Raw genomic sequence first — 17103 nt, 5'->3', positions numbered from 1 at the left:
TAAAATAAAATTTAATTTTCACGTTCTGTTAATTTAATTTATATTTTAATTAATTTAATATCGTAACCTTTGTTATAATTCTCATAATGAAATATACAAATTATATAATTTTATAAGCATCGCTCTCTTTACACGTTCGGGAAACAATAATAATAATAATTATTATTTTATATAAGAATTTTTTAAAATGGTGTTTATAATTCATTTATAAAAGACAAAATAAACACAAAATCTCTTTATTAGTATCATTAATAAGTACCATTTATCTGTTTTTTTTTTCTTGAGTATTCTTTACATGAACAACGAACAGGCTGCGGACAGACCAAGGACGAAGAAATAATGGAATAATTCTGTTGATAGTCTGATCCAATGTTTTCTAAAATACAATTGCGTAACTCGCTGGCCGAGTTACTCTATATCTGGAATTAATCTTTTTTTTTTTATTTTAATTTTTTCGGCATTGTCTTTCCTACAGGAGTACTCACATATCATTCAATCGGTCCAATCACAGTGGTTCTTCACGCACATCACAAGAATTTTATTTATCATTTACTTTTTATTTTTATTTATTTATTTATTTTCTTATTTTAGTCACTTGTCCCGATCACACGCACACACACGCACATTTAAAGTATTGCCCACTTCACCGCAGATATCGTTGTTAAGCGGCTTTTTCTCTTTGACTTTAGGGAAACAGTCCATCTTGAAGATCCGATATCTTTTATTATTATGTGTTTTTTTTTTATTAGGCACTGGGTTTTTCCCGTCTCTTTTCTCGTGTAGGACGAGGAATTTTAAGATTCGGGGAGTGTGATAGATTCCTGTCACCGGACGAAATATAGTAATAGGGCGAGGAACATGACGTCAAGGGAGAGCCACCTCACTTGTGCCCCACCTTTTAACAGGTAGTCGCAGTCACCTTTAAGAGAAAAAGAAAAAAAAACAAGCAAAAAGATCGTTATAAAAATTTCATTATATATACATATTCCGCATATTATTCCCTAAAGTATCGTGTTTAACAATGTCTGAAGGCCATAATCTACTATCTTATTCTCTACAGACTCAATTATTTATGGTTTAAAATATGTCCGTTCTTTAATAAGAAATTATTATTTTGTAAAAATCTGATTTGTATTCTGCTCAGATTACTACGAAATATAAAAATTTATGTTTGTTATTCTATATTTTACGAAATTACACGCTAAAGTTATTAAACTGAAAAGGTAGTAAAGAGGTTTTTTTTTGTTTTTTTTTTGAATAAAACGACAAAATTCTTAGAGAAATAAAGAAAATTAATTTCTAAAAAGTTATAAAATCAAAGTTGCATTTGTAAATGAGAAATCTGCACGAGTCAGTGAAGCGAAAATTGCGATAGTAAAGCAGTTTCACACCTAGTGATCACGTGGTTTCGGGAATGCAAGATTAAGCATGCGAAACACAACCTATGTGTCACCAGATCGTGTTATGGTCATCCATCAAAGTAAAGCAGTGATCTTCCGAGTAGAGTGATAGCTAACATAAACTAACACAACCAACTAATTAATAGCTGAAAGCCGAAAGCAACCGAACATCAGCATCAATTAATCCTCCAGATAATCTGCTACATCATCTTTAAATTGTTTCTACTAAATCTCAATCTCAAATCTTGTTCATTTAAATATTTATTCTTTAAAAATAATATTATTATTTAATAGATATTTTAAACAGAATATTTGAATTTCTTTTTAATTTTTTTAAAAATTAATATGAATTTATTTTCTTCATCAAATCCTCGCACTTAAACTTATGATATAAATAATTCAACATTTTCATTCTAAAGTAAGTTCTTGTATTTTACTTTTTAACAATTGAGTTGTCAAATGTTTAAAAGTAAGAAGTTGTCTCGTTGTTTAGAAAATGTCAACTTATTTTTCTTTGAACAATAAAAAAAAGGCAACAAAGTCTTAATTGTCTCACTTGAAAATTGTAGAAGTAATCAAGTATCCAGCTGCACTTGACAATGTCAAGAAACTCTTTACGATTTGTGTCATTGTAATAAATCGGAACATTAATTTTATTAGTTTTAAAAGTATAAAATCTGATTTATAAAAATCACATAACAATAAAAATTTACTTGAAAAGAAAAATTTCCAATTTACCTGCGGCTGATATATTAAAGGTTAAATTCCCCGTGACACCGGGTGACACTGTTCTGTGGCATGTGTCATGAAGGCCGGATAAATGTGTCACCTTGTCGTTTGTCGAGTATACCTGAAACGATAGTGACCAAAAATTCGCATTATAAGAAACTCTAACTGACAGTCTTATTCTTACTATTTCAATTGTGTTAAATTGTACTGTCAATACCATCTGACTTCTTACTTGACAAAGAGAAAGAATTGGTTGTGGGAATTTCTTCTTAGTTCAGTAATATCAGCTGTTATATTGAGATCAATATCTTTTTTTTTTCCTGCCCCCCTCGTCCCTTTTATCTTACTGAAAACCATTCCTTTTCCGAACTCAATTAATAACTGTTTGAGATCTCTTTCGTTATTGATAGTTGATTGATAAATGTTAAGAGACTTATTTTTCTTTTTCTCTTGATAATTTTTACTTATATAGCATCTATATTAAGTTTATAAAAGTTTTTTTTTACTTAAAAACTATACAAATTTCAATAAAGTGGCCAAAAGTTTAATATATAAGAAGCCAAACGGTAAATTTTTTAAAAAATATTTACGGTATTAAATCTATTACTGTCCATTCAAAAACATCGTTTTATAAATCTATATAAATTCCATTAAAAATATTTAAATATTAAAATTAAATTTAAATATTTATGTAAAAATATATACTTTAATTATAATTAAAAACATAATTTTTATACATTTTCCTTTATTAAAATTATTTTAAAAAATAATGAAAAAATTAAAATAAAAAAAACAAAAATTTTATTTTTATATTAAAAAAAATATATATATATTTTAAAATTTAATATTTTAGTACTTAATATAACTATAAAAATTTTAAAATAAAATTTCACACATGTTACTTTTCTCACATCAAATTAAATAAACAAATTATTAAAATTTTCGTAATAAAAATTATCATTAATTAATCTTTAATATCGAAAAGTAATTTATTTTTATGAAAATTAATATTTTAAGGTAAACTATAACCTCATTAAATAAGAAAAAAAAGTAATAAAGATAAAGAGAAAATTAAACAACTAATTGGCATTTTAATTAGAAGTAAATTTAAGCTTAGAGTAACACAAAAAAAATTTATGTTTAATTGTATAAATCTATACTTATTAAAAATTTTAAACATTTTCTAAACGTTCTAAAAAAAATCAAATAAAATTTAAAAAAAAAATAAGATTCGTCCAAGACAATTTACATAGATATAAAGAAAAGAATATGGATTATTGCACTATTAAAAAGTAAATCTAAAAATAGATTTTGTTCCATTCGATAGATTTCTCTCTCCTGTTTAATTAGAAGTAGATTTTCGACAAATTAGTATTGAACGGAGTCAAAAGAAAAAGAATTGTTGTTCGGCAATAGCTTCATTTGCTTCAATTCCCATAAGTCTCAATGGGGTCACATTGGGAACACTAAACTCAACTTCTAACTAACTGGTCTTTAGAGAATGTTGAAACTAATTGCTACTCGATTACAAACGAGAATAATAGTCAAGAACATTTTAAATTATTATTGGCTTATCTTTATAAATAAATATAATTAAAAAAAGAAGTCATTGGTCAATATCAATTACCTTAAAATATCCATTATTTTAATATTTTAAAAATACTTTAATAATAAAAATATTCTTTTATATTTCGATTAAATTAAGGAATTTTAACAATTTTTAATGTATATTATATAGAAATAACTAATACTGTATATATATATATATATTTATTTATATTTAATTAATTTTTAAAATTTAAAGTTACTAATTAAAATTATTTTTTAATTCAGTTTTTGTTATTTTAAGGTGTTTTTATACGTTAAAATATGTTATACAATGTAATTAGCTGCCATATATTTCATGTTTGCACAGTTTAAAAAATTAAAACTGGATTCGAAAAATAGTATTTAAGTCTATATAATTGTATATTGTTATATATAATATAGTAGAATGTATATAAATAATTAAAATTGAAGCATCTGAAGCATCTTATAATTAAAAATAATAGTAAAAAACGATTCGTATTATATTTAAGGCATAAATTTAAATATTTAATCGTAAAATAATTAGATAAATGATAAATTTACTCACAAAGCAATATTTCGCCCTGGAATTTTTCAATCCAGTAATCAAGTAACTTCTTCCATTTTCTTCCCAATTACCATGGCAATGAAATGCTAAATGAAAGATTTGCAAATAATTTTAAATATGTAAAGAATATTTTTCTTAAATTAGAAATAAAAAACTCATATTTCTTACTTTGAACATCTTTAAAAGAAGCGCACATGGTTAGAAATTCGAGTGTGTCGTGTGCCCGACATCCGACAACAACTGCAGTTGTTTCACGACACAAATCAGCCTTGACAATACTTGTTCGACCAGCTTGGACCCTCAGTCCGTTTGTCTCTACAATTCTTGGACATTTGCGGGCTGTCGGAGATCTCGCTGAAGAAAGAAAACAAAAATATACGTAAATAATCCTGTAACTTATATGTAAGAAGCACCATGTTTGATAACTTTTCTTTATACACGTATCCTATAAATTGTAAAGCAAAATGATAAATTAAGTAAAAATTTCTATTGTAAATAAATAAAAAAATATGAGTAAAATTTTATAAAATTCTATTTTTTTTTGTATTCTTTTAGAAGTATGACATTTCAATGCAATTTTCCGAGCACAAATGCAAAAATCGCAATTTCTTTAAATCTTATCAAGGAAAGAAATTTTTTTTTATTCTTTTCCCATCTCTCCCTGAACTTATTTCCTCCTTTTATGCACGTCTATTATGCTTTCTATAGCCTAGAGATTTTTTTCCATTATTTGAAGAATTTTGAAGTTTTGAAAAATTTAATTTTGGAATGTATTAGTTTTTTCCCCCTTCTTCTTCTTAAGTAATAGCATTTTGCTTATAATGTTTGCATTTTTGAATTTATAAAATGCAAAATTATTCTTTTAACACTATATATTTAATAATTTCCTTAGAAGTATAATGCTACTTACTGATTAATGTGACGAATTCTGTGGACATGTCAGGGAGAGTTGGAGCACAAGCATCTTGCGGACGTCTTGAGAATCCTCCTAACAGAAAATTCACAAAAAGATGGAAATTATTGAATGATACTTAAATTAGTTGATATAACTTATGAATAAAGTGTCTTCAAATGCAGTAATAATGTTTTATTCTCTCTTTCTCTCTTTCTTTTTTTAATGCCTCATTTTGTCGCTTCCAACCTTTTAAGCCCAAACTTCTTTCGTGATGATGGTTCTGATGATGAAGACAAGTCCTTAATTGGCTTGCCAAGTCAAGAACACAAAGAATTTCTCTCTAACAAGGGAATCAAATAGCTTTTGGTAGTACCAAACGGCCAACATCCTCGTCTCTTAACTTCACCATTAAAGGGGAAGCGTAATTTATAGAGAATGCAGTTTTTTTATTAATTGTTTATAGTTTTTTTCTTTTATTTTTTAATTCTATTACTTTTAAGAATTTATTCTTATACTTATCTTAAGAATTACTTGTATTAAAAATATACAATTTTATAGGAAGACCATACTCTTAGGTTTTATGTTGTCCAAACTTTAAAGGTATTGAATAAGGGAATATAAACAAAAATTAAGTGAGTTGTATAGAAGAAAAAATAAAGAAAATTTGAAAATAATTCACGAAATCAAGTTACAGAAACAAGGAAAAAAAATTATGTGGTATGGAATAGGTTAAAGTTAGCGCAATATGAAAAGAACATGAGGCATACCTAATATAATATGCAGGGAAATAGACTTTGTCTCGAGACAATATGAAAAGAGAACATGACATGCACTTAGACGAAATGAAAGAAAATGTAAATCGAAGCCAAGATGAACCGAAACATGAAATGGAGTTAGCGCGGTATGAATAGAAATAGGATATGCAGATAACACAATAGTAAAGTATAACTTATATATGAAAGTAACAAGAAAGGAAATGTAAAGTGAACTAAAGCATCACGAAAGTAAACAAGACGAAACATAAATAAAATGACAACACTTCCAAACAAAATCAATTAATTTTTAATAAAAAAAAATAATTATATTAATTCGATATGCTTTGTAACCGAGGAAAGATTATGGTGGCACCTCTGCAAACAATCCTTTCATTTTAACTTCACAGATCGAAGGAGGCCCCCAAAACGATTCGTCGTTACCAAGTTCTGGCGACTTGGCTGTATCAATCCTGCTATCACTCCTGGCAGTAATGACTGGAAGCGTGCTAGGAAACGTCGATGGACAGTATTGACCAGGGAAACTTATCGATCTGTCCTTACTGTGCAGTTTTAAGATGGCATTAGACAGACGAGCAGAAAAAGGAAAACTTTGGTTTCTACTGTAACCTGACTTTAATTGGAGATGTTACATTACTTGCATCGTTACATCTTTTACATTTCTAAACATCTTCTTTCTATAGTTTTATTTAATTTCAAGTCATTTTTTATGATTTTGTTTTATGGTTTTCTAAAGGGTAATAATATATTTATTATTATATAAAAGTTTAATTTATATTTTACATAAAATTCCTCATTTAAAAGGAAAAGCAACCGCAGATATCTAACTAAGATGATTACCTTTAAAATGGCAGTAAAAATGGCATTTTATTATGGAAAATTAGCTTAAAAACTTTGCAAAACTACAAAATACTCTTCAACTAAACTTGATTTTTAGTGCTTTAACCTATATATATATAGACATTTTAAAACAGTTTTCGATATTTATGTTCAATGTATAATAAAAAAATATTTAATATAATTTACATATTAATACTCAAAAAATATAAAGTTAAGGAAAAGTTTTAAAAAAAAAATTTCTGTTACAAAGTAAGCTGATAGAAAAAGCATTAATTTTTGTTGCTCAATATATATTGAGCAACAAAAAGGCTAAACTTTATTATTATAATTTATTAAAGTATAAAGATATTACACTATAATTTAATTCAATTAGAGAATAGAAATTAAAAATTTTTCGAAAGACTAAAGCTGAAATCACCTTTGCTCTACTAGATAATTAACAATGTCCGAATATGTATTAAAAGAGAAATTAAAGCAATAAGATAAGTAAAAGGTAGATTACAGTTTCATAAAGTATGTTCAGGGACATGAAAATCGAACTGATAAAGACCTAGAATCGCAGCAGGGAGCAGATTCTTTTGAAGTAGAATGATTAAATCACCTTCTATTGGCACGTTAATTACGAGATAGGACCAGATAAAATTTCAGAATGTCGTAAAGTTGATTTATAAGTCTCGAGACAATTATGTCATTAATTATCAATTTAACATAATTAACTGGAAATATTTATTATAAATTCTTCTTAATTTTTTATTATTATTATTATAATTATCAACCACAGATAATTTAATGATCAATTGCATTTCTGTTGTATCGAAGATCAAATATTTTCGAGATATAAAATTTAAAGGAAATTTTATATTGGAAATATATTTTCAAAGAGTTGACACGAGAATTTAGTGATTTAGATAAAGATAAGTTCAGTTTATCGAACGGTAAACATGGTCGTAAGCTCATTTAAACTGACTTCATATACAAATTTGACAGATCCACAGCTTAGTTTTTCATAAATTGATAGAATATAATTATATTAGTTAAAAATTATCCTCGAATTATATGAATATTATTACAAAAAGAAAGTTTGTTATAAAAAAATACAGTTAGGTGACATTTGGGCAATCCTATATATATATATATATATATTTTTTTTTTATTTTACAAAAATAAATGAATAATAATTTAACTTGTAATTGCTGTAATAAGAATGATGCTTAAATATTAAGTTGTCACATTAAAGAATTACTAGAACTATTCGAGGATTATTAATAGACCAATACTACTAAAAAATTTTGGAATAGTCCTGGCATTTCTTTAATACGACAGCAGTTCAACACAATAATTAAATTTTGGAAAAATATTTTTATCGTGTTTTATTCAGAGTTTCCTTTGCAATGCACTGAAAGATAGAGACATTACTCAGGAAATGGAAGAGAGAGAGAGAGAGAGAGAGAGACCCATTGGTTAGGAAACGTTACTTAATATATAAATTGAGCGTTCAAACAAAGAAAGAAACCAAAAATCAGACCAAAAAAAAACATAATCTAACTGGCTTGATAAGAATCCCCGTCTATAAGGTTCGATTATACATGTTGTTTAGGGGTTCTGTTCTCTCCCATGTTTGCAGTCGATTTGTTAATTAACTGGTCGATAATTTCATGAAATTTGGGAGGTGGATAACAAGATCTATACTATTTCTTTTAACTCAAAAATAATAAACCATAAGCTCATATTTAAGAATTTAGTAAAATAAACTATTAAATAAAGTAAATAATCCTTGAAATAAATTGAAAAAATCTTTATTTTTATAAAACACTTTTGTAATAGAACTGTAAACTTAATTTTTAAAAATAAAATAAAAAATAATTAAACTTTTATGTGAAAAATAGAAAAATTCAATTAAATTTATTTGATATATGAAAGAATTCTATTAATAATAAACACAGATCTATCCATGTTTATAATAAACTTATAGTTTTTACATAAGATTATTTTTAAATATTAAAAATTGTTAACAGAAAATATGATCATTAAATTTAATTTTTGTATTACTTTTAATAAATAAACGAAAGGAAAATTTTTCTTACCAATCTGTATTTCTATTACATGTTTACTTCGACGATGAAAGGTAATACACACATATCCATTATTACTGAAGGAAAAAGAAAAATTAATTTTATTTATATTTATTAAAGTTCTGAATAAATTAATATATTATAAATTTTAAAAATATTCCATTTATAATTGCAGCAATAACTTGAATCAATCTTTACTTTCTTTTGCAAGCATTAACTTATACTGTGTGTGTGTGCTATACAAAGAGAACATCTTCCTTAACCACTCATCCCTACCCCAAAATTTCTGGTGCAAGAGCTCTTGCACCAGAATTTCTGTGATTTCTTCGTACTTTTTACAGAGTTATAAGAATGTTCTTGGTACTCAAGAGTACCAAGAACCAAGTAATATCACCAAGTACCAAAAAATATCACCAAACTACCCAACCAAATATATCCTCATATCTATTGTTATGATTCGAATATATGAAAGAATCAATATTGTTTCGCTTTATTATTGTCTTTTTTAAATTTATCTATTTATTATTTTGTAATCTTTGACCGTTATTTAGAATTATTCGAAGAAGAAAATTTGCTATTTAGAAAAATATATAAAAGGCATAATTATTAATTATAGATTACCTGTAATATTTATTCTAATTAATGGAAGAGTTAAAATTACTAATTACAAGCCCAGTTTTAAAAGTTTATTCGTATTTTTACTATTAAATACATTGTAATAGAAACAATCATGGCACTATGTAGTTACATTAATTAATCATGTAATTAATGTAACTATCCAAAGCATCGTTATAGAATATGCTTTGCATATTTATCATCATTTAATGATGATGAACATCTAAAACATTTTATAATCTTTCTATAAACTTTCTGTGTATAACAATAATAATCAATGCCCTGGTTTAATCTAATACTTTGTAAAATTTTTTTTTCAAAATTAATGCATTAAAAACTCACTGTAATCCTTTAAAAGCTCATTGTTCTTTTAATTTTAAAATAATATCGAGTAAATTCTTTAAACTAATATTTTTTTTCAATTATTTTTTTAATTTTTAACGTGTCATTTTACGGAAATTTCCACATTAGGTACAGAACGTTCTCGTTCTTCTCGTATTTATTCGGGTTCTAATCTAATATTTAAATTTAAATCTTTCACTTTTGATTCATTTGAAATACGATTCATTTCTGAAATACGATATAAAATTGTAAACTTTTTTATTTCCTCTAACAAAATTTCCTTTTTTTCATCTTTATTCATCCGATTTCTAAAAATATCTTTTACATCATTCCATTTTTATATTATGATGAAAAGATTCTTCCTCAAATTTAATATTTTCAGATCTTTCCTACAATATTACATACGTTTTAAAAACCAATTTATAGAGTAATATAACTGGATAATTGATTATTTTATTAAAAATTCCACAATACTGCCTTATAAACTTGATTTGCTTAAGATGTCTTACTTAATTCGAAGAAGTCCACGACTTTGACTTCGCTTAATACTGAAATTAAACTTATTGCATCCGAAAAGTAGCTTAAAAATGGATCCTTCTGTAATATAATTTTTCATAAGAACGTGTTTATGAGAAATAAATAAATAAAAATAAACGTTAAAACCTGAAAGAATATTCAGCAATATATTTAGTGTTCAGAGCCTTTCATAGTTTATCAAACTTGTTGGATAACTCGTACATAAAGAAAAATACCATAAAAAGAAGCTGTAGACGTACCAACATTCCGATTTCAATCTAAACACCCCCTATTTTGCCCGCAAAATCTTGTCCATCTGTATGAGAGGACAGCCTTGCTTTTCTCCTGTTTGATATTCCATCCTTCCAACAAAGGCTGCTTTCTTATGTCAAATAAACTACCCTCCATGCAAAATTCAACGGATCATCACAGATATGAAGTCTATGGCCATCTTCCAACACGAAGGTATAGCGAGAATCGTACCGGTTTTACAAACATCAGAGTTTTTATTTTCGGAAGGACCGTAGAAGCGCAACTAGAAAATTTGAACCGTGCAATCGATCACGTGTTAAACTTTTCTCCACCCTATAGTGGTTCGGAAAGAAGCCTGGTGGGCAAAGATGAGCCTTTGCTTTACCGCAGGCGGAATATAATATAAGTCTTTGCACTAACTGATCAATAGGATGACGTTACTCATCTGTTTTTTGCTTCTGGCGCATTGGAAGTAAAGTAAAAGCAACTTTTTGTAAAAGATTCTCTACTCCACCTTAGGATATATTTGTATGTGGACAGTGGGAAATTAAAATCAAGAAACAAATAATTTAATGTAATGATACAATTTCCTATCTGTCACTGCGCTTCCTTCGCTTCATCAACTCTGGAGATTGCTCTTTGTTTGTAGGATCATTTACTTCCTTTCTCCTCTTTCTTTCTATTTATTCTCATTTACAAACATTAATTAAATATAATTAGTTTAGGAAATAAATATCAATCGAATGAAAAGTTTTAATTTTAAACATTTTAACCAAACCATCATAAACAGGCATTTTTTCTTAAATAGCGTAAATTAAAATCTAATCATCCCCAATTAAGAAAATTAAATTTTCTAAAATATTTAAATAAGTTTTTAAAATATATACGTATAATTTAAGTGATTTATTAACTTTTTTTCTACCGAGGAAAAAAGTTCGAGAAGATAATGTTAATGGCTATAATCTGGCTAAATTGTGGTCTCAATTAATTCCAGATAGAATATTATCAAGCTGAATAATGCAAGATTGTATATTCAATTTAAATTTATGTATTCATCCGAAATCACGTTCGCAAGGCGAAAACGCAATCATGAGAATGGATAAGTAAATTTCAATTCTCCACTTAACACATAATCGCTGCTTCACTTACACGATTTTCAGATAAACAGAGTAATAAAGTTTCAAAAATAGCTTAGGATAAACGAAAGTATGTTTTCTTTAGATTTTAATTAACTTTGCTATATTTTCATAAGAAGATGTTTTACTTTAAAATTCCTGCCATTACTAAAAACGATATCAATCTTTCATATTTCTTTTCTTTTTAATTTTATTTTTCTTGTATAAAAACAGATTAAAAACTTCCATTTATTAAAATATGACGCAAATCTATCAAAAATGCAATGTAAAATTTTCCATTCATATAATACGATCCATTATTTATTAAACCAAATCCATCATTTATTAAAATAAATTATAAATTTATTATATATTTTTTAATAAAAAGTTTTATTTTTTAAAATAAAGGAAATCGTATCAAGTTTTTTTTAAAAAAAAAACATTTAGAAAAATATTTTTTTATTAATATTATGGGAAAATTCTGTAATGAAGCATGCACGGAATCTCGAGCATCTTTGTATTTAACTCGAGATAATTAATATAAATTTTACAAATAAAAATTCATTTATTATCTTTAACTGATATTTACCAAAATAGAGAAAAGTATTAAAACAATTTTCTACTTATTAAATTAAAATATGCTCGTTTAACTAACTAAAAACCAGTATTTGTATGAAGACAAGTTGTAAATAATGCAACATCAAAGTTATCTCTTCCTATTTTTTTTTGTGTGTTACTTCACTTTTTTAAGGAACATTTGCTTCATTTTAGATCATTTCAACACCCTTCTTCTTCTCCTCACCATTTATTAACATTTATTATTAACTAAAATATTTAATTCTTAATAAAAGGTTTCATTTAAAAAATACTAAAATTTCCTCTACGAAAGGCTTCCACTCTGTATTGAGATTTACACGAGATAATAATAAGAAAATTTAATTTTATATTTTCAAGAACTGGTAATCAAGAAAACGGAGAAAAATATTGAAAAATCTTCCGCTTATTAAACCAAAAATACTGTTTATTACTAACTCAAAACCAATATTTGTATTAACACAAACAACTTCTTTTTTTTATGTTACTTCAACTATTTTTTGTAAAGAACATTTACTTCATTTTTAGATTATTCCAATAACCTATTCTCCTTCTCTCATTATGTCCTCACTTTGTCATTATGTTCCCTTCCGAAAATATATATATATATATATATTTTTTTTCTTACAACTTCATCCTTCGTTAAGATTTAGCGATGCTTCTCAATCGTTACCTCATGATGTAGTTCCAGTATTTTTTTTTTCCTTTCTTTCTTAGTAACTCTGTGGCGTTTTCCCTGCAGATTTACACTAATGATTTGGTAGCACAGAGTTCGTTATATTTCGACAAGAAATGGCAATTTTCGAAAGAAATATTTTCTTTCATTTTAATGAGTTTTAACTGTTTTCTTTTGTATAATGTGTCTCGATCTATTATACTTTTCTTTACCTTTAAAAAATATACATGTATTATTTCTTTGACGTATATAAATTAAACGAATTAGATTTAATAAATTCAATCTTATACTCTTGAAAATTTCAAATATAATATTAATATTAAGGACAAAAAGGGAGGTTTCTCGGGGGTTTTGTCAAGATGATTTTGTCGTGTTTATATTGTTAACTCCTTATGAACGATTAATGAGGTGAAATTATTATTATAAAGTCTGTTTTGTTTGTCTATCTGCCATCAATTAATGATGTTCTGATTGGGATATGTTTGTTAAAGTAATTGTAAGATATTTCTAGACACTGCTTTTAATAAATAATTCTGTTAATATATATATATATAAATCTATATCTTTCTGTTTTAAAAATTTATATTGTTGCAACAATAAGTTAATTAAAGTACTTTACTTTCGAGAAAACAAATGAAAAGAATATCACTTGGAGCAAAAGAGCAAGGGAATATCACTGTCTAAACAAGAAAAATATATATATAATTTAAGTTTTATGAGGTTTTAAATAATTGAGTTTATTTTATTTTATTTACAAGTTATATATTTTATCAAATTTTATTTAAAATTATTAACTTAATGTAAGATTGTAGATTAAATCGAAACCTGTGTAAAGCGGAATCGCAAGGTACAGAATTATTTTTCCGTTTAGACAGGTCTCTGTTTCATTCAGGTTCCGTTTTACGCAGGTTTTACCGTCTCTAAAAATTAATATTAGGGTAGTAATTTCAAAAATAAATAAATAAAAATTTAATTTACGCTATTTTCTGCGCTAATATATTTAAATTAAATTAAGAAAAATTTATATAAAATCAGATAATTTTATACATTTGTAACGTATCCTTCTATTTATAACAGGAAATCGTCAATTATTCTACATACAACTCCATAAGTTAGCATAAAACTCCAGGACCAAATTGATTATTCATAGGAGTAACATGAGCTGTAGAAGTATACTTGACAATTCTTGAAACTTTTATTCAGAATGAAAATACGAAAGGTTTTATTTTGTATAATTAATCATTATTTTACGATACTTCTTCAAGGAATATTGGAAAATCACGACGTTATTCAAGAATGTTTGACGATTCTTATGTAAGTCGCGATCTACTGGTTGCGAAATTAATTATTAAATAGCTTACTACGTCTTCAATGCCGTTAAATAAGTGACATTTCTAGTTAAATTGCACACAGTTTTCTGTGAAAAACGTTGTAAAGGTTATTAGGAAATAAATTCTTTCGTAAATTTTGTATAAAATGTTAATCTTTTAAAATAAAGTTTCTCGAGAATTATTTAAAAAAATTGACTTATTTATTATTAAAATTATTATAATTAAACTATTTACAAATAATTAAGTTTCTTATTACATTAAATTTTCTATTATTTTTAGCTGAATTTAAAAAAAAAATTAGTTTATAAATAGAAAATTTTATTGTAAATCATTAAAACTGCTATCAAATATCATATAAAAATAATTACAGTTAAATATTAATTTATGTAAGGTTTATTTTTGTGTTAAATATTCTAAAATTTATTATTATCGATTTCTTCCCCTTTATAATCAATGTAAAGTTCGTTATAAAGTAAGAAAGATTTAAACAGAATTAATAATATTTGAAAAATTATTTAAAGAAAAATAAAATAAACAAAAGATAACGAATGGAGAAAGAAAGAAAAGTCGAAAAATTTAAGGTTTTAATCCATAAAAGGGGCTTAAATTACATAAACAACGGAATTAATTCCGATTATCATACAAAGTTGCAAAGAATAAACAAATCATGTAATATGAATGGATCGTTGGTTGCAAGTTTTAAATCTAGGAATTATCGAATTCTAAAATGATTGATATAATTTTAAAGTTTAAGTACTTTATCTGAAATTTTAATACGTTGTTACCCCAAGAAATCAATATTAACTTGGATTATGTATGAGTAGCCCCGTTAACGTTCTCTAACTGGGATTAAACTTGATAATTGTTCATTAATTTCATTATGCTTCGAGACGACTAATCATCTGTTTTATTTTTCCTATAACCATTTTAAAACATTAAAAATAAATAAGGAAATAATTCGAGATAAAACATCTTACACAAATCTTTACACAAGAATGGCTTTTTTCGAGATTCCAGAGATTCTTCTCAAAGAAACTCAAAATTCTAAGAAGATTTTAGGGAAAATCATTGCGGTATAAGCGAGTATCATCCGCGTAATGCATATGCAAAGCGTTGTAGCGCATAAAAGAAATCAATAATGATATCCGGATCGTATTCCAGCACCATTGATGCAGCGTTGAAGCGCTCATCATGGTATATCATAATGAAGCCAATGGGAGCGAAAATCTTTAACCGCTAAAAGAAAAGTGATAATTATAGGTGAGGAAATGCACCTTTTTGAGAAGAATTGTTTAAATGTTTCGGAAGACAAGCATTTACGCTACAAAGAATCCGATTTTTACGCCCCGTCGACTATCAAGCTCAAATCACCAGTTTTACGCGGGATCAAACATCGGGAATGTTTTCCCAGATCTTATTTCCTCTACTGTGTATATTGGAGATAACCCCCTTTTCTCGCAACTCTCTAAAGAACTAATTGGTGAAAAGTTTCTATTAAGTTTCCGTTTGCAATCACTTTAATTGGTTTTTCTCGGATTGCTTTTTCTTCCCCCCTCCCTCTCTCCTTTGCCGTGCACTTTCTTTTAAAATTCGTAATCTTTTGCGCTCAGATAAATTTTGTTTACTTGATTATTTATGATTATTTTCCTGTCTACAAAAGAATTTTTTGTGCTTTATATGTTAATGGTTCGCTTCAAGCGTACAAAATTGCTATAAAACTTTTAGTCGTTCGCTACCGAATCTTAGAAAGATTTCTCTCATAAAATCATTTATAAGATCCGCTAAAACTGTGTTTTTTTTGGGGAGAATTGCTTGAATTTTTACCCAAAAAACAAAACAGTTTATACAAATAAAGGGTGGCCCCAAGTCAGTTGACCGTGTAGAGAGTAAATTGCTGTCTTGTTCAAATACTATATCAATGGAACCTTTCTTGTTTAATACACAAATTACAACGCTTTGACACATTTTTATAAATTGCACGGCACGATTAACTGACTTCTGAGCTAACCTTTATGTATCGTATTTTAACGACAATTAGCCTATTTAAACTAATTTTTTCCACTTTATCAATATTAAAGCACAGACATTTTAAGATTATTTTGATCTTCATCTCGTTTTAGACTTAAAAACACTCAAAATATTTAAATACGTTCAATTTATAGCAGATTAAACTTTTTAAATCAAATTGATTTAATAGATAATTTCATAATAAGCGATACGCGATTTACAACTTAAAAAAGTATTATTTTTTCGCGTGTCTCACAAGAAATCCATTATAAAGAATATAAAAATTAAAAAAATGAATAGAAACGAAATGATTAAAGATAAAAAATATATATATTTAAAAAAGAACATGAAGTTATTACAATTATCAAACAAATTTTCACTTTGAGAGAAGAGAGAGAGAGAGAGAGGATGAAGGAGAAAAATCTCATAATTCAAATAGTGTCAAAAGACATTCAAATATTCAAGCTATTAAAAGGCATACCAAAGAAATATTCAAAGGAAACTATAACTCTCGAAAGAAAAGGTATTAAATTACACATTTTGTCAAAGTTTTTCATTAATGTCAGCATTGAGCTGATGAGTCCAACGCTCCACTCCCATTAACCGATGCTGTGCTTGATTGTTACCATAGAAACGGGAAGTAGAGCGGAGTCGTTTTGTCTCGGATCTGTTTTAATGGAACCACACCATCTAAATTGCCAGTCAGACAGCGTCTTTCCTTTACTTACTTATTTGAGGTCCATATGAAGGTGATAACCTTAATGAATAGATAACGTCTTTGCAGCGAGTCTCGATAATCATTTTCTTCTCTT

General features: G+C 26.6%; 1 protein-coding gene across 2 annotated transcripts in view; it reads right to left on the bottom strand.

Annotated features, from left to right (window-relative positions):
- Positions 1–220: 220 nt before the first annotated feature.
- Positions 221–17103, bottom strand: part of LOC136976539 (uncharacterized) — a 103342-nt gene continuing 86459 nt past the window's right edge. For both annotated transcript variants that reach the window (XM_067271848.1, XM_067271849.1), the window contains 6 exons: positions 8856–8920; positions 5174–5251; positions 4432–4617; positions 4264–4349; positions 2139–2250; positions 221–919 (listed from right to left, as the gene is read on the bottom strand). In XM_067271848.1, the coding sequence (XP_067127949.1) occupies positions 825–919; positions 2139–2250; positions 4264–4349; positions 4432–4617; positions 5174–5251; positions 8856–8920 (622 nt within the window). In that variant the 3' untranslated portion in view covers positions 221–824. The remainder of the gene's footprint in view (positions 920–2138; positions 2251–4263; positions 4350–4431; positions 4618–5173; positions 5252–8855; positions 8921–17103) is intronic.

This window comes from Centruroides vittatus, unplaced genomic scaffold, assembly GCF_030686945.1.
Source record: "Centruroides vittatus isolate TY-2023 unplaced genomic scaffold, ASM3068694v2 contig_401, whole genome shotgun sequence".
In the NCBI taxonomy this organism is placed as follows: domain Eukaryota; kingdom Metazoa; phylum Arthropoda; class Arachnida; order Scorpiones; family Buthidae; genus Centruroides; species Centruroides vittatus.
Note: the sequence above shows the minus strand (reverse complement) of the source record. Positions and strands in the feature narration are given on the sequence as shown.